Genomic DNA, 25,007 nt, shown 5'->3' with positions numbered 1-25,007 from the left:
GATCACAACCGAGATGTGAGTCTAGGTTTATGAATGTCAGAAATTGTTTGATTTTCTCCGCCTCCACAAGTATAAGCCTGTATTAGAGAACAAGCTTATTTTCCATTCAGGTATCTGGTAATCAAGAAAATGGCAGTCGAATGTGGGAAAAGAGAACCGGGCCTATAGACAAAGGTGTTTACAAGAAAGATGATAATTGTCCCCAGTCAGGAAAGTCCAGAACTATTCAAATTCTGTTTCTTAAAAGGAAAGACTTTGTTTTAAAAAAAAACCAATAGAAAACTTTTGACAATACCAAGCCGTCCACAGGAATAATGTTTGGGAAGGAATCATTCCATACAAAATGCTTTATTTATCCTTCATGCCTCCATTCAGATATTTATACCAATGCATACATTTAAAGATTTAAACTCTATTTCAATTCACAGCTCAATTCATAGGAAAAGTTGAATACATAAAAGCAATGCACCAACAGAATAATGTCTGAGACACCATTAAAAACGTTAACACTTAATTCATGAAGTAATTGTCCTCTGATGGGGTTTCTTGAGTGGGGGGAACTCCCTTTACAATGATGGTTGGGCAAACAAAATAAAGAAAAAAAATCACCGTTTTACAGTAAAGAAGAGGAAAAGCTCTGAGTATATTTACAATACATACACTATACATAAATACAAGAACAACACGTACATAATCATTAATAAACTTATAACATAGGTGTTGCTTAATCGCTATGTAGCATATAAATGCACAGGGAGAAAACTATTAGGAAATTAAATGCTTTTTTAAAAAAAAGGAAAAGGAAATACATTTGTACTGAAAACCGTTTTGAAATGTAATGAAGAAAAATGGAAGGAGCTATTGTTTTGTTTTCTAGCATGAACATACTCAATTCTGGGAGCATTTTTGAGGTGTACGGATACTGACTGATATATGCTGCATCTTATACTAAAGAAAGATAACTGAATGCTGCACAAAAAAAGTTTGATGTGAAACTTCCATCCCATTTTATGTAGTTGGTAGAGATGACTATATCATTTTATGAACATTAGTGGGTTTTTTAAATTCATTCACCTGTTTTGCTCTCCTGGTCCTAAAACCACCAATTAATGGCTTTTGTTGTTGCTGCCTTAATGAGAATGGATAAACATACATTTCCCAGCCTTTGACTGCCTCTTTAAATGTATTTGACTTTCCCCAGTTTTCAGTTTGTGCTCCCACATACGATACCATTTCCTCTTCCCGTCTTCTTCCTAGCAAGAGAACAAGTACAGCAAAGAAGCCACAAATGGATTTTTGTTGTGGTTGTTTTTAAGCAGAGGAGCAACAGAAAAATGATTCAATTGCATTTAATGAGCATGAGTAGCATTGCACTAACTTGTGAGTCCACCAACTTATTACAGCTCACAGGATATGCCATGAATGTTCTTCTCAACATTCTCCTACATACCCGTTTTTTAAAGTCTCATAGCAGCAGGAAAACCAGGAATATTATGGAACTTCCAAGGGATCTGGTGGGTTGCATTCCATTGGATGGGTTCACAAGTTGCTTTGTAGACTTGTTGAACATCGATGCAAATAGCTGTGTTGTAGTCCATTAAGTTTCCCAAGATGGGGACTGAGTTAAGGGCTTGTGAATTTGAGTTTACCAGCCAGGAACACAAATATATTCCATTTATAATTTCAGGAGGTTTATATCAAAACTACTGCCGAGTTTCCCTTCTTATTCCCCATAATTTCAATTAGGGTTATGTAAGGAAACTTCCCCTTGAAAATAGATCCAAGTGGACCTCCACTGATGAATGATTTACTTCCATATCAAAGAATACTCAGGCTGAAAAACACACAGCTCTTCAGATAACTCCAATGGCCTGTCAACACTGGCCGTCTCAGCCTGATGACACCTGGGAGAACATACATTCCCTATTCTTCCTCTAACAAAATGGCAATGATATTTTAGAGATACAAAGATTTCATTGCTGGTCCAAATTAGAGTAGGGCAACTGAAACAATGCAATCCAGCAATTAATTTAATGGGGCCTGGCAACTGCTTGTTGACCTGAGAGTAAACTCTGTGTTCATCTACTTTCCATTTCTGATTAAACCTTGTTTGTGCAAATAAGCCAAAGGCTGAAATGAATTATGGGGTGACAATGAAGTATTTTGCACAGTCAATATGTCAGCAAAATTATACAATATGAATTAAATAGTTTTAAGGTTTTTTTAAAAGTTTGTATTCATTACATTTTTTAAAAAGTTAAGCTTTCAGTATAAATAAGAGTTGGTAACAATTATTTAAATATCTTTCAAAGTTTTCAAAATAGTCAATATTGCCTGCTTGCATGTTCTAAGACAAAAGAAAAATAGTTTTGTAAAAAGTGAACAGCCCTGTCAATCCTGTCACTCTGATACTTATTTCTTAAATTGTAGAAAAATGGTATTGCTCAGTTGGTTTGAAAGGGTGCAACCTTGTTCATTGCAATTTGGGAATAACACCTGCTCAAATCAATGGACTTATGTTAGAGTTGGCATAATATAGAATTACACAAATTTGGAAGTAAATGACCAATGGAATTACCACATATGTCAACATGAGTCGTCCATTCAGAATAGCATGAACCTCTGCTTTCATCTTACCAAGGAATATGGAGTTAACTACCTAATCCAAATGTGTTGGAAAATATGTGACTGAATGTGCGGGTAGAATGTCCATATATATATATATATATATATATATATATATATATATATATATATACACACACACACACTTCATTTTAGTGGTAATATTTATTAATGGAATGCATTTTAATGACACCAATTGTTCTCATGCTAGATAATTTTAATTGTTTTGAAAGACAACATATTAAACAATAACAACTCATAGAGGGAGAGGATGCTTGTAATGGATCTACAATTAGAAGGCCCTGATGCTACTGTAGAGCTCTTTTCAAGGGCTCTTTCATGCTACAGAATTATGGCATTATGATTTCACTTTGACTGTCATGGAACATCCTATGGAATCCATGGATTTATAGTAGTGTGAGGCACTAGAACATTATAAGAGAGAATTTGAAATATCCCTCCCTTCAATAAAAATACCAAAGTTTCCCAGGATGTTTCCACAGCAGTTAAAGTGGAATCATAACATTCTCACTGTATGGTATAAAAAGGCCCCTTCCCTCCTGTAAATTTGTTTTTCCTTCTCTTAGGTATATGAAAATCCTACTTACAGAAAGCACATCAGGTTGGAAAAAAAAGAGAGACAGAGAGTAGACAAATGGCACTTTGTGATTTGCTGTGTTGGATCTACAGGGATCCAGTGCCATCTCACCCCTTCCTTCCCCAAATTGAAAACAGAGCCTTATGATAATACAGCTGGAGTTTATTGCTATGTAAAGAGTATAGGGCACATCCTCATCTTTTCTAATGTTAATAGACAGACACTCAAACTGTTGTTGCTAATCTTGCAAAAAGGAGTGGACATCTCCAAAATATCCCTTCAGGCTGGTTCAATATACTCACTTAGATCTTATTTACAAAGCGAAGGAGCTGGTGCCCAACTTCCCTTTCACAGGATATTGATTTCCCCCCCTTCCCCACCTCTCCAAGGCAGTAGGCATGTTGGGAATGATTTATCACTTTTTGACTCATTAATTCCCCCTTTCTTGAGGAAGAATAATGAAATTCTGGCTTATGTAAAGAATAATTGCATCACACATTGTCTTCATTTGCATGGTAGAGGGAGGGGACGAGGTTGTTAAAAGGATCCTTGGTAAGTGTGAACCAGCCTGACAATCCTTTTTCTCAACAGTTCTATTGATATGTGTAGATTCTGTTGGATCCAGGTCAGAGTGACCCTTTTCAATTGTGTAGCTACAGGAGGAAATGCAAAAGAATACCAATTTAATGAAATGTCGACAGCTACCATATCAGAAACAATCTTTCCTTATAATGGTTTGTCCATTTCACTCCAAATTAAATGGTCAAAATTATGTGCTATAGTGTGTCAACATGTCTTTCTCTAGTTGGATCCTGAAACTGCTTCATACATGACTATTTTTCAATGTTGGAAAAAAGTTTTTCTTTTCTGGTCAGCTTATGTGCATGAGGAAGCCATCACGTGCATTGAAATCTGGACAGGAGTCAATGAATTGTACATCATACCACCATGTGCATTTTATGTTAACTGATTTTCCCATCTGGTAAATTAACTAATGTCATTCAGTCCAGTTTACTGGGAACAATAAGATGTGAAGGAAGCTATGTTCCTTCTATCAGTATGCCCTGACATTTCTTTTCCTTGTTGCTTGTCCTATAACATCATTTTTTTCTGGACTGAAATCTAGACCATCAACTGCATGACATGTTTTCCTGCACTGGCATACAAATGCATCTATATGTTGGAATAGTGAGCAGTGAAGTCATGGGAATAAGAAATGCAAAAAGTGTGGTGATGCCTAAACGAATGCAGAACCATTACAGCAAACCTTGTCATTGGTTCAAAATAATGATTGGCATTCTCTTACTAAAGCTGGATCTACATTGAACTGCATCATATGGGTCAACACTGCACATATATTGCAGTTTCAAACTGCTTTATGTGGCAGAGTACATCTGGCCTAATTTACAGTATAGTACCTTTACCTTATGAAGGGAATTAACTTTTTTTTTTGTAATCGTATACATTAGAATTCTGTCCCTTTCTGCTCCATGATCCCCAGAAATTGCCATTGCTGGGGCATGGCTCCCAAGTAGAGTTTGAAGGGGTAGTCTTGGGAATTGTAGCCACAGAGACATATCTGAGAGACATTATGTCCCTTGGATCTTGGCCAATAACTGTGACATTGCTAAATTTCTGAACAACAGAACACATGGACGGACACACATACACAGACAAATGACTTGGAGAACATTTCAAGCTCTCAGCACACTTTGCTGCCAAGTTCAAAGTGACCATCTTTTGACCCAGGAACATCAAAGGTAGACCCTTGTATGAAAATGACTGAATTATTCTTTATTAAGAAGTTGCATTCTGTCACCTATCACTTGGATTGGAATAATGGGCTTTCCCATGGTCACTAAAATAATGTTGAGCAGATCTAAAGCATTATTGTATTAATCACTTTGCATACATTTTGTATTCTATTTCCCATGTCCTCACTGCTAGCGCTTACAACTGACCTACCTCCAGTACAGTTGACATATAACCAATAAAGTGGACTCTGGTTTGTAAAACAATACAGTAACGATGCTATTTATTAAAAACATGCCATAAGATTATTTTCTAGATAATCTTATTTTTATCGAGAAAATCTTAGTTTATCCAAGGATAACCTTATCCAAGGCTATCCTTAGATAAAATCATTGAAATGCTCTGCAAATGAAGGCCAGGGACCACAGGACTAAATGCACTTGCACAGTGGATATTTGACTTATTTTCTTCGAATAGTCAAAGATTACTACCTATTCCCTCATGCCAATATGAATTTCCTGACTGGTTTCAGTTTCAAAGTGATTTACTAAACAAGTAGAAGTCACGCCCGTCTGTTGACACAATCTCAGCAAATACAAATGCAAGTGGCTAGGGTAAACGATATATTGACAACATGCTTTGACAAACTAGAACATTTTTTCCCATTTTTTTTTTTAAAAAAAGAATCATCAATGATGTTATGAAGGTTTTACAATACATTTTCTTGAGCACATTTCTTTTTGGTGGTGACAACTAAATGCATCCATTTCAAAAACATCCGCTTCAATTATTTACATCCTGTGAAAAACCGTGAGCTTGAAAATATTTTTTCACTATCACATAATATATTACAGAATATTGAAACTGTTACAAGTACAGTAAAATACCTTCAATTTTATTTTATTTTCCTTCTTTTCTCTGCTTTTCCTTTTCCTGTAAAGAGATAGTATTTGTATAATTGAGCTTCATACTAAAAAGTGTGTTGGTACTTGAATCAGCTGGATGTCAGCCAGAGCTTGGGAAAGTGACTGTTTTGGACTAGTTTCCATTATCCATGCTGGTTGGAGGGTTCAGGGAGCTGTAGTCCCAAACCCAAGTAATTTCCCTACGCTCTGAATTGTCAGCCTATTTAAAAGTACCAATGGGCATGACTTGTTGAGTACACATTGCACGGTTACAGGTTTTCTTTTTTAATGAAACTGTGAAAATATAGCAGTTTTAAGTTTATACATCTTCATCTATAAAACACAGGCAAAGGCATAATACAGTAATACAAGCTGGCTTTCTAATAAGGTAAAATTATTTTAGGCTAAAGAAAAGCTATTCCCAACTTTTTTAAAAAATTGAAAGCGTTTATTCCATTTTGATTCTGATTGCACACATAAGCACAATTCACTATATGCACTTATGTGGGGCCATAGATATATATTAATGGGGGCAGAATATGGATGGCTGCTTCTGCTTAAAGCAGTAGTTCTCAACCTGTGTGTCCCCAGATGTTTTGGCCTTCAACTCCCAGAAATCCTAACAGCTAGTAAATTGGCTGGAATTTCTGGGAGTTGTGCGCCAAAACACCTGGGGACCCATAGGTTGAGAACTACTAGCTTAAAGGAGCATATAAAACAGGACTGAGGTGATTTTTTTTCATTGGAAAATAAAAACAGAGCAAATTATTATTATTATTTTAAATGAGATGCTGAGGTTGCAATTCTATTCCTACATGCATGGGAGTTAGCCCCACTGAACACTGTACGGATTCTGCACAGATACGGAAAGGATTGTGCTATAATACTTTCGCTTAGACGTACCCATTTCCCACAGAACTAGAAAGTTATCCTGGTTCTTATTCATGAACAAAGAATGTGCCTGCTATCAGTGACACCCTTGCACAAAAACCCATTTGCACCGAATGGTGTATTGCTGCAATATAGAACCAAACATGAATGACTGATAAGAGCTTCCCCCAGATTAATCGCTACCAACTCTGGGCAAGAAATACTCATGTGAATATGGCATCTCTAGCACTAACTATCACTTAACGTTCTCCTGAACAGATCCAAGTAGACACAACTAACAAGACAGAGTAGAAGTAAATCTGCCTCTCCATTCCTTGTGTGGACTGACAACCCAATGATCTGCTTACATTATTTTATCTTCATAAAAATGGTTTAGAGGGGGTGATGGGCAAAATCAGTCATTGTGTAATGGTGATATACTGGAGTCAGTTAGGGAAAATGTTTTTATTTTGCCCACCAGTAGCATGTCTGAAATGAGAAGCTGTCTGAGAAGCAATGTATAGATGCAGGGCATTTCTGTCAGAAGCTCCAACAGATACAGGGAAAGGGAAGGCATGGAATTTATCCTCCTTCTGCCGTGCATATGAAGACAGAATAGGTATTACTAATCAGACCTGAGTGTGAACGGATGTACTATATGGTCTCCCTTAACACTGTGCTGTTTGTTTCTATGGCTATGTGTGTTCACCTCTCCACATTTAAGCCTGCTTGTTTCATTCTGATTTCTACTGAAGGCTGTTAACTGTTGTAATTCTCTCACTAGTGGTGTTTATCCAATCTCACTGAATCATCAAGGACCTATATCCAATTTCACCATTATTGTTGGAACTTATATATATACATTGGCTTATGAAGTTCCCATTGATGAAAGATGTGTGCATATTGCATAATTACAGTGGTTTGATACCACTGTAACTGTCATTGCTCCATCCTATGGAATTCAGTGATTTGTAGTGTGTTGAGGAATCTGTAACCCTCTCTGCTAGTGAGTGCTGAAGCCTTTCTCTGGAAGCATAGCAATGGAGCTCTCAAAAGTGAATTCTTACCACTGCACCAAGGTACAAATCTCAGGATTCTAGTAGTTAACAGCGTAAAAACTGCTACTATTGTGTAATATAGACACCTCCTATGTCGTGACTAACAATTGCATCAAGGCCAATGGGATTGAATTGTAGTTTATTTTAGCCTGGACTTTTTTCAATGAAGGGGAAGGAGAGAAATTGATACAATGCATAGAGATCCACTTTAATTTGTAAATGAGTCCTGCAATGAATAAGGGAGAATTTTTACTTGCATGATATAATCGATAAAGAGAAGACTTATCAAAAAGTGACTATTTCTGAACATTCTGTAGCTCCAAGCCTACACCCAGGTTTATCTGTACAAGTTATAAGAAATGTGTATTTTTGCATGATTCTCTTTCCCATCAGTGTAACTATATGTAAGTACCAGGGTGGGGAGCACCTCCCATTTCTGTTTTAACAAACAGATAATTGGAGAAGTGATACACTGGAATTATTTCTTCATTCCCAATGGAATCTTTGTTTTTTTTAAAATGGAAAGCTACTTTTAACAGTAGTTATACAAAATCCAAAGACCTCCACATTTTATTTTGTGAAGGTGATTCTCTTGTTGAGTAAATTCAACTGGCTCAAAATACATGTTGCTTAGCTAATGACACTAGGATACATTTATTAGTGTAAAATCCCAAGACTGAAATAAATTGACCCATATTAACATATCAGATGAACTGATATCAAATATGTTACAGAGACAATGCAGACACTAACAAAGGTGGCAAGAAGGGCATTTTACTATGTAGCAGCCACAACTAAAAAAAGTCCATGTGCAGTGGAGCTCTACCACCCTAATAAGACAAGCAAACAAATGAACATCCATCCAAGCATTCTTGGATTTGGAAAACAGGATGATTAATTCATCATTCCATTGGCTTCCTTGCAAAGCAGTCCACTACCAAAGTATACATCCCATGTTCTAGCACTGAAATGAGTAATCCCAGAAATTGGGGTGGTGCCCACAGCCAACTAGATTTATGCCAAAGTTATTTCAAGTTTTGAACCTCCCCCCCCCCCCCACACCTTAATGAAAAACATGGTGAAATTCCCTCTTATTCCTACAGAAGGTGTAATAGACCATTCAATATCCAAAACAAAAATAACAATGAATGTAGAATGCTGTGAGGCATAGGCTGTTTGCTCCTATTATAATAACTGCATTACGATGTCATTTGCTGTAGACATCACCTTTATAAATTGAACTAAGAACTGGTCCTCCATTCCAGCATCCAACAGATGTCTGAAGAAACACATAAGCAGGATAGGGCAGCGATTACCTCCTTTTCTTGTTTGTCTATAACTTCAGATCCCCAGAGGTATACTATGCCTGAACATGTAGCTTCCAATGGAGAAGCTACACTTGTCCAGTGAGAGCAATTGGTCTGTGTCTGTGACATTGGGCATTAGTTGTTCAAATACAAAAGGTCACCAACTTCTTGTTACATTCAATTCATATCAATAAAGATCACATTTTGGAAATGGTCAAACATGCTCTAGGCTACCTCATTCCCTAATTGTTTTGTCATGTTGAATTTTGTCCAACAAAGGGTGTAGCAATGAGTTTCCATTTTTCCAAAAACATCAAGAGCTGCCATGTGAATATTGGGAACTATCCAAACAATTAAACATTTAAAATCCTAATTAATGTGAATAATAGGTTAAGCATGTTTCACTCTCTACACCAAAATCAATGAAATTTAAATGTCCATAAATTTAGCTGAATCCTGTCCATCCTATTAGTAGAAAGCCTGAAGGACTGTGCCCTTTTTGGTGTAACTTTATATACTCCAGTATAAAAGGCCCTGTTATAGGCACTGGGCCAGGACTTGTAGACACAACACTTTTTGTAATGCCTCATCTTTAATCATTTGTCATATATCTGTGAGTATATATGACAAATTCCATGCAAGTTGATTATTTTAGATATGAAACCAAAACTTCTGGTATGGCTAATTGAAAAGCAAAGCTTTTTGAATTAAGAGATTAAGAGACTTTCTGTAGTTAAATCTACAAAAGAGTATGCTAACAATTTCTTTCTCTCATTTAGTCTCAAAGGACACCCAAGAGAGCTATCTGATACATTTCTTAAGATTTATAATGAATCTCTTGATTTATATTCTAGTTCAGTTGTGCACTGCCTGAGTTCTTCTGTATGTACTGGACTAAAACTTTCACCAGTTCCAGTTTCGGGTTGGGGAGAATAGCAGTTATAGTTCACCTGGAAAGTGCCAGATGGGGGAAGTCCCTTCATGCTGCACTTTATAGTCTTCTTAACTATGAAAATGGACCAGACAAACCATTTGGAAATGACAGACACCTGTCTTGCTGCAATTGTGATACTATAAAATACTCATGAGTCCACTTCCCAGGATCCTTCCAAAGAAAGAGTGCAACATAGTCTACATAATTATGTGAGCTCTGATGGATGTCCATCCAAGGAAGTTCACTATTCTTCATTTGCTGTTTCCAAATGGTCAAAATACCTGAAATCAGCTGATTGGCCAATAGGTCAGATAATATGGCCTACTTAATGTTTTAAATGGATTCTGTTTTATCTGTTATAGTTGGAGTGGGAAGTGGCTACTTCTTACTAGATCAGAGCAAGATGGCCTACTTTTAGGCAGAAGGAGAAAACCACCTCAGGTAACAATTGCTTAGATATCATTTAAAGGGGATAGTTCTCTGAATTGTGTTTATTTTAATTTTGATTTGGAATGGGATGGATGGCACTCACTTCTCTGTCTCAGTCACCAGGTGCTGTCAATTGCTGACTACTTGATGGGTACAGAATATCTCTTCAGCTTCAAGAGTCACTTACTGCACTCTTTGAGAATGCCCAACTCTGGTCTGGTCTCCACCCAGCAAGACTGTGTTCTTATCTCTCACAAGGTATGTCTTGATATGTCACAATATGATAATAAAACTATTGTGCATTTATTTCTAACATTTTGGGATTTTTTTTTGCAAAAACATTGTGCAAAACCCACAGTATTTTGTGCAACAACACTTCTCTGCAAGAATTTATTGCATTTTGCAGGATACAATTTCCTGACATAAGCATTTGTATTTTGTACAAAATACAAGGTTTTCTTCTGCAAATGAAATTTTTGCAAAAATATCCTGAAAGATGAAAAATATAGGAAAGCTGTTATAAACTGGCCGAATGGATTGAAAACCTTTGCTTTTTTTGTCTTGTGTGGGCTAATAAAACAACAAAAGTTCTATACCCTTATTTCTTACTAATTCTCGCTAGCACAAGTAAGATTTATCATGGGACTCTGTGTCTGGAAAACGGCAATTTTTCGGAACCCCTTTGAATTAAATCAAAGGCCTCTCACCCCTTCCCCTATTTTTCATTACTGAAATATGTAGTTCCCTTTCAGTGGATCTTAGATACTGCATTCGTAAATACAACTACATTGGAAACAAACTCAAGTAGGCCAAACAGGTGGCACACACATTCATGCTCAACACAACTGATGGTTGGACTTGCAGATATGAATATGCCATCAGGCACAAACACACATTGGTTTATCACATTGGTTCTTCCAAGAGACAGTATTGCTGCAAAGAAGACAGTTTATACATTTGCTTGTCAGTCACCAACTGCAGAGTAATCAAAAGATGATAGAGCAACTCATACATGAATATTTGAATATTTTTTAACCTGCAAATAAAAAAGTGACAGTTGAAATACCAGCTTAACGAGGATGGGCATACACAGCATTTCCTTGTGCGCTGCCCTTGAAATTTGTTGGATGACAACTCCCATTATACTCAGCCAGTGGCTACATTGATGGTAGTTGTTGTCCAACTGGGAAGGGCACCAGGTTGGGGAAGGCTGATCTAACATTTGTTCTACTATGTAACCATGACAGGACATTTTAATTACCTCTTCCTATTCTAAATTAAGCAAAAAGAGAGTTATTTCACACAGAAATGTTACTGATACCAGTTCTGCAGATTTTGCTTTGGAAAATAAATGCCAGAAAGGAAAGAGAATTTAAGAACAGCAAAATTTAAATTTTGATAAGGGCCTCAAAAGTCCAACGTAATGATGAAGGGGGTAAATATGTAAAAATACCACCATATTTATTGCATAAGTGTGCTGAGAAATCCTTGCACTTCCAAGAGCTTCATTTTCTTCAGTCATCTTTCTAGTCCATATAGCTGGCTTTTGTGGATTGCTGATTACTCAATAATCTAGGATGATGATATTCTGAAGTGTTTTGAGAATTAAAAAGCGAGAGAGAGAGCATAGACAGCGAGAGAGAGAGACTGAGAGAAGCAGCAGCACATGAAGTGGAGGTCCAGGAGGCTTGTTCTTTTTCAAAGGCTGTGACATCTGGTCCTTGCAATAGCCATATTTCTTCAGGAGAGAGAGAAGAAAAAAAGTGTAATGGTTGAGAAAAGGTACAAGCCGTAAATACTTTCAAAAGGACGCGGGTTAGAAAATAATGCCCGATCTTCTAGCATTAAGCTATTATCTCCCAGCTGAAGGTGATCACTTTGTCCACACTGGAAAGCCAACTTCAGATGGGAGGAGAATTGTGGCACTACATTTCTTGCTTCTTTGTGTATGTACGGGACAATGCCGAACGCCCTCTTTTGTGCTAATGCCATCATAATGGGATTCAGCCCTGCTGAATTCGAAGTAGTTAAAAGAGACCCAGCTCTTGGTACTTCCGTACTTTTTTCAGGGGGAGGGGGACAAGGTAGCATTTTTCAGACAAGCAGGTGCCTCCGGCGGTGCAATGCCAAATGATCTGAGCGGGAAAAGCTTCGGTCACAGTCTGCACACTTGAACGGCTTCACTCCTGTGTGTTTGCGGTAGTGCCTCGTCAGTTCATCTGAACGAGCAAACTTCCAGGTGCAGCCTTCCCAGGTACACTTGTATGGTTTCTCTCCTATGAGGCAAAGAAGGGGGGGGGGGAAGCAAGGTGGAGAGAGAGAGATAAAATTTATATTGGTTTCAGAGCTGTCTAGAAACCCAGAACTGTCAAGAAGAATGCATAAAAACAATCAATCATCTATCCAATGTTCCCATAAATTTCTGTCACTAAGTTTATAACTATGACAAGGTTCAAGAACACAATGATCTTGGATTTGCAGACAGTAAACTAGAGTGTGCTGTTGAGCCTCTAAATAGTTTTTATTCAAAGTAAGCACATTTAGACTTTATCCAAGAGCTTTGGGGAAGCTCTATTTATTTAAACTTGTCCTCACTGAGACAGTTCCCTTCTTAAGTTTGCCTCTTCATCATGCAGGAGCTAAAAAACCCCAAATATCTCAAATTGTACTATTTCTGTGATTTTTCTAGCCACTACGTGGGGTAAAATTTAAAGGGTGGTGAAGTTTTACGTCTCCATGGTCAGTACAAGGTGTTCCCAGCTTGGATCAAGCCTGTGCATGCTTACCTTTGTTTACGAAACAAAAGATTGCTTTTCTGCAGAAATTAGCTTTCAACTCAACCCATTTGCCACCATCAGATCCAAATCATGCAGAGTAATTTCTGCATCAATAATAACTTTAATAATAATAACTTTATTTTTATACCTCGCCCCATCTCCCCGAAGGGACTCGGGGCAGCTTACATGGGGCCTTGCCCGATAAAACAATCAAATATCAAAACACAGCAATAAAACAGTTATCCAATAAAAACATCAATTACAGTAAAAACAATCGTTAAAATCAACATAAAACATACAATATTAACACTGGAGACTAATTCATAGAACCCAGGCAAAGTGCAACATGTGCCGAAATGGGCTGAAATGGGGAAGGTAATTTCACAGTTGAAATGGACAAAGTGCAATATAGCATTGGCAACACCTCGAGAATGGGGCTATTCTAAAATGGGCAGATAGATCAGTCCAACACCAAATTAAGTATCAAAGGCCTTTTGAAAGAGCCAGGTTTTTAAGCTCCTACGGAAGGAGAGGAGGGTAGGGGCCTGCCTGATCTCTCTAGGGAGCGAGTTCCAAAGCCGGGGGGCCACGACGGAGAAGGCCCCCTCTCGTCCCCACCAAGCAAAAAGCAAAACTGTTCTTCCAACTTAGATCTCTGGAAGGATCTAAAGTCCAATCATCCTTAACCACTTGCCAGGTTAGACAGGGATGATATCAGGTCCAACAATATCTGGGGAAACTTGTCACACACCAAGGCAGCGGAGCACCAAGAACCAGACACGGAGGCCAATAAAACTATCTAATAGCTTTATTAAGGAAATATATAAGAAGGATAAAAGCAAGTAAAGAATATAGTCCGGAAACAGACCTTTCAAATGAGGTCTAAAATAGTCCAGGAATAGTTTGTCCAATAAATGATATTAGAGTTCAAAGATAAAATCCATTACTGAAACACTCACTATTGCCAGGCAATAGTGAGGGGAATTGTCCAAGGTCTTTCAAGGCACAAGGTTAAATCCACAAGGAAGCTGGGAACAAGGCTTGAATCTAGGAAACAAGGTCCGTGGTTCACAACGAGGCAAGGTAGTCTAAAACTTGATTCTAAGAACAAAATCCGTGACTAAGGACAAAGCGAGGTAATTCTTGGAGACTTGAGCAGGCGAGGCATGGAAACTGGATTGTGGACTTAGCGAAGTCCACACTAGGCTGGAAACATGGAATTCACTCCCAAAGCTGAGCTGTTGTCTCCGCAAAGAATCAACAGAGCCCGATACTTTTATCTGGGTCTCATTTCCCGCCAAACAGGCGTCCAGCGTTCTCTTTCCCTAGAGAACAGGGAACGAAACCCAACTTGCAGGTGTGAGACTCACTGGATTTTCCCAGGGGAAACATGGCTAATCAGTCTCTTGCTTGGCAGCAATTCGGGCACTCCTCCGAATTCTCTCTCTCACTCCCCTATCTGCCGAGAAGGATTGCTTTCTAGCGAAGGGAGGTGAGCGTTGATCAAGGTCAGTTTTAATTGGTTCTTGGACAAGAACCTCAGGCATCTGGAAAAACTCTGGCTCTGGCTGTGAAAACCCCATGTTTTCATCCTCATCTGTCACGGTGACACTAGGCACAGGACTACAAAACCCATGAGGCATCACACTATCCCCCCCTCAAGCCCCTCCCCAACCGGGCCCGCTCCCCGAGATCCATGGGGCTGCGACTTGGAAGGGTATATCTGGTGGAAGGGTTGGACTAAGTCAGGAGCATGGACAGTGGAAGCGTCCTCCCAAGAGCGTTCTTCCGGTCCATAGCCCACCCAATCAATCAGATACTGAAGGCGGCAGCGATGAATACGTGAATCCAAAATGTCCTGGACCTCAAATTCCTCTTCCCCGTCCACCAAAGTGGGGGCGGGGGGTGGCCGGTTCACATCGGGGTGGACACCATCCGCCGGAAGGAGGAGGGAACGGTGGAACAGCGAATGAATGTGCATGGAACGCGGAAGTTGGAGTTTGAAAGTCACGGGGTTAAGTTGCGCCACTACGGTGTATGGACCAATGAAGCGGGCATCTAATTTCCGACAGGGGCGGTGGGAGGGCAAAAAGCGAGTGGACAACCAAACCCGGTCTCCTACCTTGATCTCGGGGCCGGGCTGGCGATGGCTGTCAACATGACGTTTATAGTCCTCCTTGGCTTGGTCAAGTTGTTGGTGCAGGAGTTCTTGCATTGCTGTGAGTTCCTGTAACCAATTCTCCGCTGCAGGGACTTCTGAGGTTTCCACAATGGGAGGGAAGAAACGGGGATGAAATCCGTAGTTTACAAAGAACGGGGCTTCTTTGGTTGAATTCTGGACACCATTGTTAAATGCAAACTCTGAAAGCGGTAATAAGGATGCCCAATTGTCCTGTTGGTAGTTGACATAACAACGAAGATATTGTTCCAGAGTGGCATTAGTGCGCTCAGTCTGCCCATCCGTCTGAGGATGGTGAGCTGAGGAAAGACGAGAGTCAATGCCCAATAGTTTCTGAAGGGCCCTCCAGAAACGGGAGGTAAACTGAGATCCTCGGTCTGTGACCAGACTCTTGGGCAGGCCATGTAGTCAGAATACATGCTGAAGGAATAGGTCTGCGGTCTCTTTGGCTGTGGGGAGCCCCTCACAAGGAATGAAATGGGCCATCTTGGTAAAAAGGTCCACCACCACTAGGATCGTGGTGAATCCAAGGGACGGTGGTAGGTCCGTGATGAAATCCGCTGAAATTATCTCCCAAGGCCGAGAGGGGGTGGGAAGGGGATGCAAAAGTCCTGAAGGTTTTTCTCTTCGTGTCTTGGAACGCTGGCATGTAGGGCAAGAATTGACATAGTTTTCTACGTCCTTGCGAATCCTGGGCCACCAGAAATCCCGCAAGATCAAATGCATGGTTTTGAACAGTCCAAAATGTCCAGCAGGTTTGCTGTCATGGCACAAGCTGAGAGCCTTTTCCCTTCCGGCTCCTGGAGGAACATAAACATGATTCCTGTAGCATAATAATCCATTTTTAAGTGAAAATGGGAACTGTATTCCTCGTTGGATCTGTTCTTGGGCCCAGGCGTCTGTCTGTTGACTGGTCCTGATCTCTTGGGTAGAAAGAGAGTCCGTGGATGTGGATTTTGTACTAGATGAAGCTGGTTCAGCTGAAGTGGATTTGGTATTTCCCACCGTGAGTGAGGCAAAGTTCTCGGGTTGTAACAACTGGGTCTCTGGGATGTCTTTACGCCCTGCTGCGTATTCCGGCTTCCGTGATAGGGCATCGGCTTGCTTGGTCTGGGCAGGAGTCACATAATGGATCCGGAAGTCAAAACGTTCAAAGAACAAAGCCCAACGTTGCAGCCTTTGGTTTAGCTTCCGGGCAGTCCTTAAGTGCTCCAAATTCCGGTGGTCAGTATGAACTTCAATTGGAAACTTGGCTCCTTCGAGCCAGTGCCTCCAATTCTCGAAGGCTACCTTGATAGCTAGGAGCTCCTTTTCCCAGATGGTGTAGTTCCTCTCTGGGACTGTTAGCTGATGGGAATAATAGGCACAAGGGTGGAGATGTTCTCCCACTGGCTGCATTAACACGGCCCCCACTGCCACATCAGAGGCATCTGCTTGGACAACAAAAGGGGTGTTTGGGTCAGGGTGTTGAAGAATTGGCTGGGTCATGAATAATCGCTTTAACTGCTGGAACCCCTTTTCAGCTTGCTCTGTCCAGCGGAATGGCCGCTTCCCTCGGATGCAACTGGTGATTGGATGTGTCCAGCAGGCAAAGTCTGGAATAAATTTACGGTAATAGTTAGCGAATCCTAAGAAGCGCTGTACTTCCTTTTTGTTAGTTGGCGCCCGCCATTCTAACACGGCTGAAACTTTCGCCGGATCCATGGACAGCCCTAGTGGCGAGACGCGGTATCCCAGGAAGTCTACTTCTTTCAAATCAAAGGCACATTTTTCCAACTTGGCATATAATCCGTGGTCTCGCAAGCGTTGCAGCACCATCCTGACGTGCTGATCATGCTCTGTTTGTGACCTTGAATACACCAAAAAATCGTCCAAATATATGACTAGAAAGCGGTCCAAATAGTCCTGGAAGATATTGTTGACAAAATGTTGGAATGTTGCGGGTGCGTTTGATAAACCGAAATTCATAACTAGCGTTTCGTATAATCCGAATTTGGTCTGGAAAGCCGTTTTCCATTCATCTCCTTCTCTCACGCGAATCAGATTATAAGCCCCGCGAAGATCCAGCTTGGTGTAAACTTTGGCTCCTCGAAGTTGGTCCAATAAGTCTGAGATTAGCGGCAATGGGTAGCGGTTCCGCTTCGTGATATTGTTCAGAGCCCTATAGTCCACACAAAGACGTAGTTCCCCTGACTTCTTTTTCACAAACAACACTGGAGATGCAGCCGGGGATTGAGAGGGTCTGATGAACCCCTTGCGGAGGTTTGTCTCCAAAAATTCCCTGAGAGCTTCTTGCTCTGGTTCAGTCAGGGAGTAGAGGTGTCCTCGCGGAATTGGGGCCCCCTCAATGAGATCAATGGTGCAATCATAAGGTCTATGTGGGGGTAATTTCTCGGCTTCTTTCTCATTGAAAACGTCCCAGAAGTCTGAGTACTTCTTGGGCAGGGTAATGATGGGCTCTGTGTCCGTGGCTTGACAGATCTTGGCTACTAGGCAATGGTTCTGGCAGTATTTTGAAGCAAACTGGAGTTCTCTGCTAGACCAGGAGATGTTTGGGTCATGGAGAGTCAGCCAGGGGATTCCCAAAATCACGGGGAAGTGGGGGACTTCAGTGACGAAGAAAGAGATTTCTTCCATATGTTCCCTTATCCACATCCGAGTGGGCTCGGTCCATTGGCTTACTGGTCCCGTCTTCAGGGGGCGGCCATCGATGGCTTGCACCACCCGGGCATTCTTGAAATCATGGTATTGTAATCCCAGTGAGTTAGCATAGTCTCTATCAATGAAGTTGTTGGTTGCCCCAGAGTCTATCATGGCATGGACCATGACGGGCCCCTTTTTGACTGACCACAGTATGACCACTAGAAGGAAAAGGACTCCCATTTGCGGCTCTTGAGTGGAATCTTTGACCGGGTTGGCGAGCCCATCTACACCCGGTCGCTGTCTTCCCCCGCCGGCTTCATTTCGGCTGCCTCAGTAGCCTCCGCGCTTGCGGATGACGCCGCTGCCAAACGGGTAGGGGGCTTCTTCTTCGCTGGGCACTCTCTGGCGAAGTGGCCCCCATTCCCGCAGTACCAACATAGGTTCAAATGCTGTCGGCGGGCCTTTTCTGCCACATCCAACCTAGGGCGCACGTTGCCCAGCTGCATCGGCTCGTCTTTGCTTCCCAAGGGATTGGGGCCTGGTGGCGGTGGTCTCCAAACGGGGCGAGGCTGGACGCTGGCGGTGGAAGGGGGTTTTGGTCCGGCTCTTCCACCCTGGCCACTGCCTCTTATTGGCAAGGAGAACTTCCACCCGTAAGCAATGGGCAATGAGTCTCTCAAGGGAATCTGGGGGTTCCACCTTGGAGATTTCTTCCTGCATCTCATGGTTGAGACCCTCACTAAACTGTCCTCTGAGGGCTATGTCATTCCAGCCGGTGTTTTGAGCTAACACCCGGAATTCGGCTATGTACCGTGATAGCGGTCTGTCCCCTTGAAAAAGGCGCCGGAGTTTGTGGCCAACCGCCTCTTGATCATCCTCAATTCCCCAGGTATTTCGTAGGTGAGCCAAGAATTGCTGCGCGGTAGCCAGGTACGTGGAGCCCGCATCGTAGAGGGCTGTTGCCCATGTGGCCGCAGGTCCATCTAGGAGACTGTAAATCCACGCCACTTTGAGATCTTCTCGAGGGAACTCCGTGTGGCGGGCTTCTAGGTACGCCATACACTGGCGGCGGAATGCGTGAACTTTGGAGGCTTCCCCGGAGAACTTGTTTGGCAGAGCCAAAGCAGGGAGATGGGCTCCTCGCTCCTTCAAGCCCCGAATCTCTCCTTCTTGCTCCCGGATTTTGTCTCGGATCCGGTTAAACTCGTCCTGGGAAATGGTGTAGCTGCCTGACGGCGCGGCCGCTCCGGCTCCTGGTGTCACCAACATATTGGCCTAGGTTGCTTGGTGCTTTGGGGTGGCGGAGACAAACTGTCACACACCAAGGCAGCGGAGCACCAAGAACCAGACACGGAGGCCAATAAAACTATCTAATATCTTTATTAAGGAAATATATAAGAAGGATAAAAGCAAGTAAAGAATATAGTCCGGAAACAGACCTTTCAAATGAGGTCTAAAATAGTCCAGGAATAGTTTGTCCAATAAATGATATTAGAGTTCAAAGATAAAATCCATTACTGAAACACTCACTATTGCCAGGCAATAGTGAGGGGAATTGTCCAAGGTCTTTCAAGGCACAAGGTTAAATCCACAAGGAAGCTGGGAACAAGGCTTGAATCTAGGAAACAAGGTCCGTGGTTCAAAACGAGGCAAGGTAGTCTAAAACTTGATTCTAAGAACAAAATCCGTGACTAAGGACAAAGCGAGGTAATTCTTGGAGACTTGAGCAGGCGAGGCATGGAAACTGGATTGTGGACTTAGCGAAGTCCACACTAGGCTGGAAACATGGAATTCACTCCCAAAGCTGAGCTGTTGTCTCCGCAAAGAATCAACAGAGCCCGATACTTTTATCTGGGTCTCATTTCCCGCCAAACAGGCGTCCAGCGTTCTCTTTCCCTAGAGAACAGGGAACGAAACCCAACTTGCAGGTGTGAGACTCACTGGATTTTCCCAGGGGAAACATGGCTAATCAGTCTCTTGCTTGGCAGCAATTCGGGCACTCCTCCGAATTCTCTCTCTCACTCCCCTATCTGCCGAGAAGGATTGCTTTCTAGCGAAGGGAGGTGAGCGTTGATCAAGGTCAGTTTTAATTGGTTCTTGGACAAGAACCTCAGGCATCTGGAAAAACTCTGGCTCTGGCTGTGAAAACCCCATGTTTTCATCCTCATCTGTCACGGTGACACTAGGCACAGGACTACAAAACCCATGAGGCATCACAAAACTGCATCAGGAAAATCTTGTTCACGTCAATAAGCTAGATAGCATTCCCTGACCTTAAACATTCCTGGCGACTAAAGATAAACTTCAATTCCTTTCTACCTTCTACCTTTCTTGCCACCACAGAAGTTGGTCAGGTATTCCTTTCCATGCCAGCTTTCTTTATTGTAGTATAATGAAATTCAATAAAACAGTGTTATAATCATCAGATAAATAAAGATTTCTGTCATTATGATTCTCCAGTTGTCTGTGAAACAGTTGCTTCTGAGTATGTCAGGTTTAACGAATGACCACAATATGCTAAAAGCAACCACGGTGTGAGCTGTGACATTGCTAGGATTCCCCTTTCCTCTATCCTCAGTAAAATTAAAATGTGAATAGACAGTTGGATGTTTTTATTCATATTTAGGTGACCATGGCATTAGGCCTATGAATGTGGCAGCTGGCAGCATGAAAATGGGCAAGTACTGAGTCACGGACAGACAAATGCCTGGATATTACTCAAGAAAACACATGTTGAAATGTACTGCAATATACCCTCACCACAAACAGCTGGTCAACCATGCCATACATAGAGCCTCTCATTTGACTTAGAAGAAGGTACACAACCAGAAATCTAGGGATGAAGGAACCCCAAGAGAACTGAAGAGGGTAATGAATGGTAATATGACCTGCAAAAATCTTAATGCAAGTAATCTGATATGTTTAAACCAAAATTATTAAAAATAGATCTATATACAGTCTATCTCAATGGAACAGAAGAAGATTAAGATTTTCTAGACAAGAGTGCACAAGGAAATGCACAAGGAAAATTAACTTTTAATTGAATTCTCTTTGGGCAGTTATAGTTTTAGATTAAACACATGTAGGTATGATGGAGAAAGATGAGTGTGGTTTTCTAATACAGATAGCCCTCTTTAGTGATTGATTTCATATCCCTGAATTCAACCAATCATGGCTTGAAAATATAAAATATTTTAAAAGCAGACCTTGATTCTGCTATCTTAGATAAGGGATACAATTTTACTATGCCACTGCATATAATGGGACTTGGGCAGAAGGCCTGCAGTACCTCTCTGTCATCCAATAAGCAGGGTTGAAGAAGGACTCTGCATATGGATGTTCAATGTTGTACAAATGGATAATATCTGTCAAGAGGCCCAGCATGGTTATTTTTTGGCTGAATTCCAAATGCCGATACAGTACCCTTTCTCATCTTTCTAAATCTGGTTTTTGAAGACCTATTGCTGGTTGAGTCTACATGGTCTGATATCTGCTCAGTCAGAGAATTGCTTTAAGTATTAACATATTCTCCAACTTTTCACAGATGAAAACCAAGACCCATGTGGCCAAGCAAAACAGTGCTTAAGGTGGCAAGGATTATTCATTTGGTCAAAGCTGTGACTGCTCGCTTTGACCAAAGCCTACTGGAAAAGGAAAGATTCTGTTTCCTGCCCTACTGAGTTAATGGAGGGCAAACTATTTGTGCACTCTGGTTTCAGTACGCACTAACTGAAGTAGACAGAGTACAAAGAGAGAAAGAGAATTGGGATATTTTAAAAGCCCAATAAGTTGGATGACACAGGGTTCATTGAGACTGTTCCTGTGAAATCAGGGGAGTTGGAGGATACATTCTGATGTTCAGCCTCTTACAACCTTGTTTTTGGTCCTTGATGACCTTTTAAGCAAACATTTCCTGACAAACTCCAGACATAGTATTGTTAATACATTTCAATTGTAATTTTTATTCTGTTCTCTTAATTTGCTGTACATGGTTCCAGTGTATTTGCTACAGAATGCTTTACAAATTCTAAAATGAGAGAAAAGGCATGAAGTATTCCAGGCTCCTAGAGCCCTTCCTTGCTTGGCAGGACTTTTTTTACACTGAGAAAGGAAGAGAAGCATCAGATCTAAAAAGAACAAAAGGAGGGGCAGACCCTGCTGAACTGTAGTAATTTATCATTACAAGGAAATTGTCCAACATATTTCAATAGGAATATATATATATTTTAAAAACCCTTCTTTGGGTGAACTAATTGTGTACTATGAAAGATACAATGACTCTTTGCCCTGGATAACAGATTACATGTAGCAATAAATTACTACTTTGAGGCTGTGCCTCACCTTTTGTTCTGCTCCTCTATGTTATGGCCACAATCCAAAGTATGTTTCCAACACAGGGATTCAAAGTGCTTAGATCTGTGCTAAATAATGGACCATATGTTTGCATTTTCCATTACTAAAAGTTTACTCTGTGGCCCTTCCTACTATTGACTAGAATGCTCAACTTTCCTTTGGTTAGCTACCCTATTAGATTTTTCATAGGAACTAGCAGAAGGGCCTTTAAACAGCTGGATCCCTTTCCCCCACAAGCTTGAAAAAGTTCATTTCTTTGTCTACAACACACAGTATTCCTCAGACAATATTGTCATTAACCATGACAAATGGGAGTTTTTAGGAAAGATAGTCCAAAAAGTAACTTGGTTGAGTTCTGCTTTCTCTTCCATTGGACTCTTATGATTTCTGCTATAATGAGGTTTCTCAGACAGACAATTAGAACTTTTTTCTTGTTTGGTAGGATCATAATAGGCCTTAACATCTCTGTGATTCCTGACTGTACTGTACTGCAAATCATCCTTTGATTTGAGCTCCACTTTTCAATCAAATTGAAGATTGGGTAAAGATAGTTATAGTTGGCAGCAAAAGGCTAAGCTATAATAAATCATAACTCACAGCTTTGATTTGGAACCAAAGAAGATCTTAGTCATTTTAGCAGCTATTTATAATATAAATATTTAACATTTTCCCAGAACAACCACTGAACATGTCCATATGCTGAATTTGCCATTAATTACTGTTGTTAAATGATTTTCACCACACCCATCTTTCTCTCAACTTGGTAAAGAAAAGCAAAGATTAAACTTCAAGCATGACCTTAGGTCTCAACAAAATCTAATTAAAGTACATGGCCACTTAACCAAATTAAAGGCAAATATTTGATTAATGCACCACTCTTCCATTCACTTGGCAAGTGGGATGAGAATACCTAGATAATAGCTGTACAAATATACCAGCTGTATTTTGGGTTTTGCCCAAAATAAACCGTTTTCATGGTCAATAAATGTATTTTCATAGAATATAGATTTTCCTAATTTATATAACCTCCTAGGTTACAAGCATATAGCATTGTCGAGATGGGACAATGAATGAAGCACCTGCTACTTCTCCTTTTTTTGAATGATGGTATACTCCTAGTTGCAAGACTGGACTATAGATCTTACCCCAGAGATATTCTGTGACTGTGTAAGAGTTGCTCCAGCACAGCTCTTTCCTGCCCCCCCCCTCACTGGAAATAGGGAAAGCCACACTGGAAGAGGCCAAATTATTACATTGTTTTCCCACATGATGTATCAGTTTCCAAAACGGGCATGCCATAGGCCTTCTCATACTGGAGCTGGAAGGACCCACTGTATAGTGGCTCTCACACAGTTGGGGTAGCATAAGAAAGCAATGTCTTCAATAGCATTTGAAACTATGCACATATATGTGAATGTACATACATTATTAGAGGAAGTTACACCTATATTGTATGGCAACACAATATATTTCTACACTTGGAGCTAAAGATACATCTAGTGAGGGTTGAGTCTTATGATGAAGGTTTCTGTTTTCATATAGGACCTCTTCATGCAGCCCCTGGGGCCATGCCATTTCACCGGCAGTTGCCGAAGAAAGGGTAGGGCTGCAGGGCACCTTATGGTGCCCAGCAGCCCTCCCTCTTTTCCCCATCATATGATGGGATGGGACAAGGCGGATTGCACCTTGTCCTCATCAGATGGGCAAAAGTGTGATAATGAGTTGCCCCATTACCACTTCCCCATCATATGGGGAAAAGGAGAGGAAAGTGTGGGTAGCTCCATTGAAAAACACTTTCCTCTCTGTGGTGGCGGAGGGAGCATCTCGGGATACTTCCCCCCCCCTTCAGAAGCCATTTGAGTGAAACCAAGCCCTTGTTGTCTGATGATGCTCGGCAGGACCCATCAACAAGCAGAAGAACGGGGCCAAAAAAGCCCAGTGTGAAGAGGTCCTTCATCTATGCATGAGGAAGCCTGCTTGTATTCTGTTGATCAGCAGAACAGATATATATGACATGGCACACAAGACAAAGACCTTCCTCATGGATGCAGGCAATGATGGGGCACCCACACATGCATTTTGGAAGCTTCACAAGGTACTATTATATGAAGAAAATCCCACAAATTCCAGGCCACTTCAGGTATGCTAGATCACATTCAACAGAAATATAGAAAACGAGGGCAATGAGCTGAAACGTGTAAAACGTTTTTGTATGCCCAGGCTGCCATATTGAGTTGACAACCACAGGACCTCTGTGAAGTTGTAAAATCATGTAGAAATTATATCAATGTTCGCACATGTGAACTGTTACGAGTCAGACGCCAGCTAATATAAACAACTCAGTTTATGCAAAAACAACACAAAAGAGCCTAAGAAACAACCAAAAGGAGGCTCAAAACACTTTCTCTTCAGTGTGAGGTAACAATGTCCAAAAAGAACTCAAAAGACCCAAACTTGGGATATCATTTGGATTATCCTGGGAAGTAATCCAGATTAAAACAAACTTAGTTGAAAAGGCTGGAAACTCGCTCCACCAGCTGGTTGGAGCTAAACAAACACATGAAAGCTACCAGCAGT

The 25,007-nt window shown here is 41.0% G+C and overlaps 1 protein-coding gene across 1 annotated transcript in view; it reads right to left on the bottom strand.

Moving 5' to 3' along the window:
- Positions 1 to 332: 332 nt before the first annotated feature.
- The window catches only part of klf12 (KLF transcription factor 12), a 291,369-nt gene continuing 266,694 nt past the window's right edge, over positions 333 to 25,007 (bottom strand). Inside the window, exon 8 of the mRNA XM_062976974.1 lies at positions 333 to 12,754. Within this exon, the coding sequence (XP_062833044.1) occupies positions 12,573 to 12,754 (182 nt within the window). The 3' untranslated portion in view covers positions 333 to 12,572. The remainder of the gene's footprint in view (positions 12,755 to 25,007) is intronic.

The sequence above is a fragment of the Anolis carolinensis genome, chromosome 3 (genome assembly GCF_035594765.1).
Source record: "Anolis carolinensis isolate JA03-04 chromosome 3, rAnoCar3.1.pri, whole genome shotgun sequence".
Classification (NCBI taxonomy): domain Eukaryota; kingdom Metazoa; phylum Chordata; class Lepidosauria; order Squamata; family Dactyloidae; genus Anolis; species Anolis carolinensis.
Note: the sequence above shows the minus strand (reverse complement) of the source record. Positions and strands in the feature narration are given on the sequence as shown.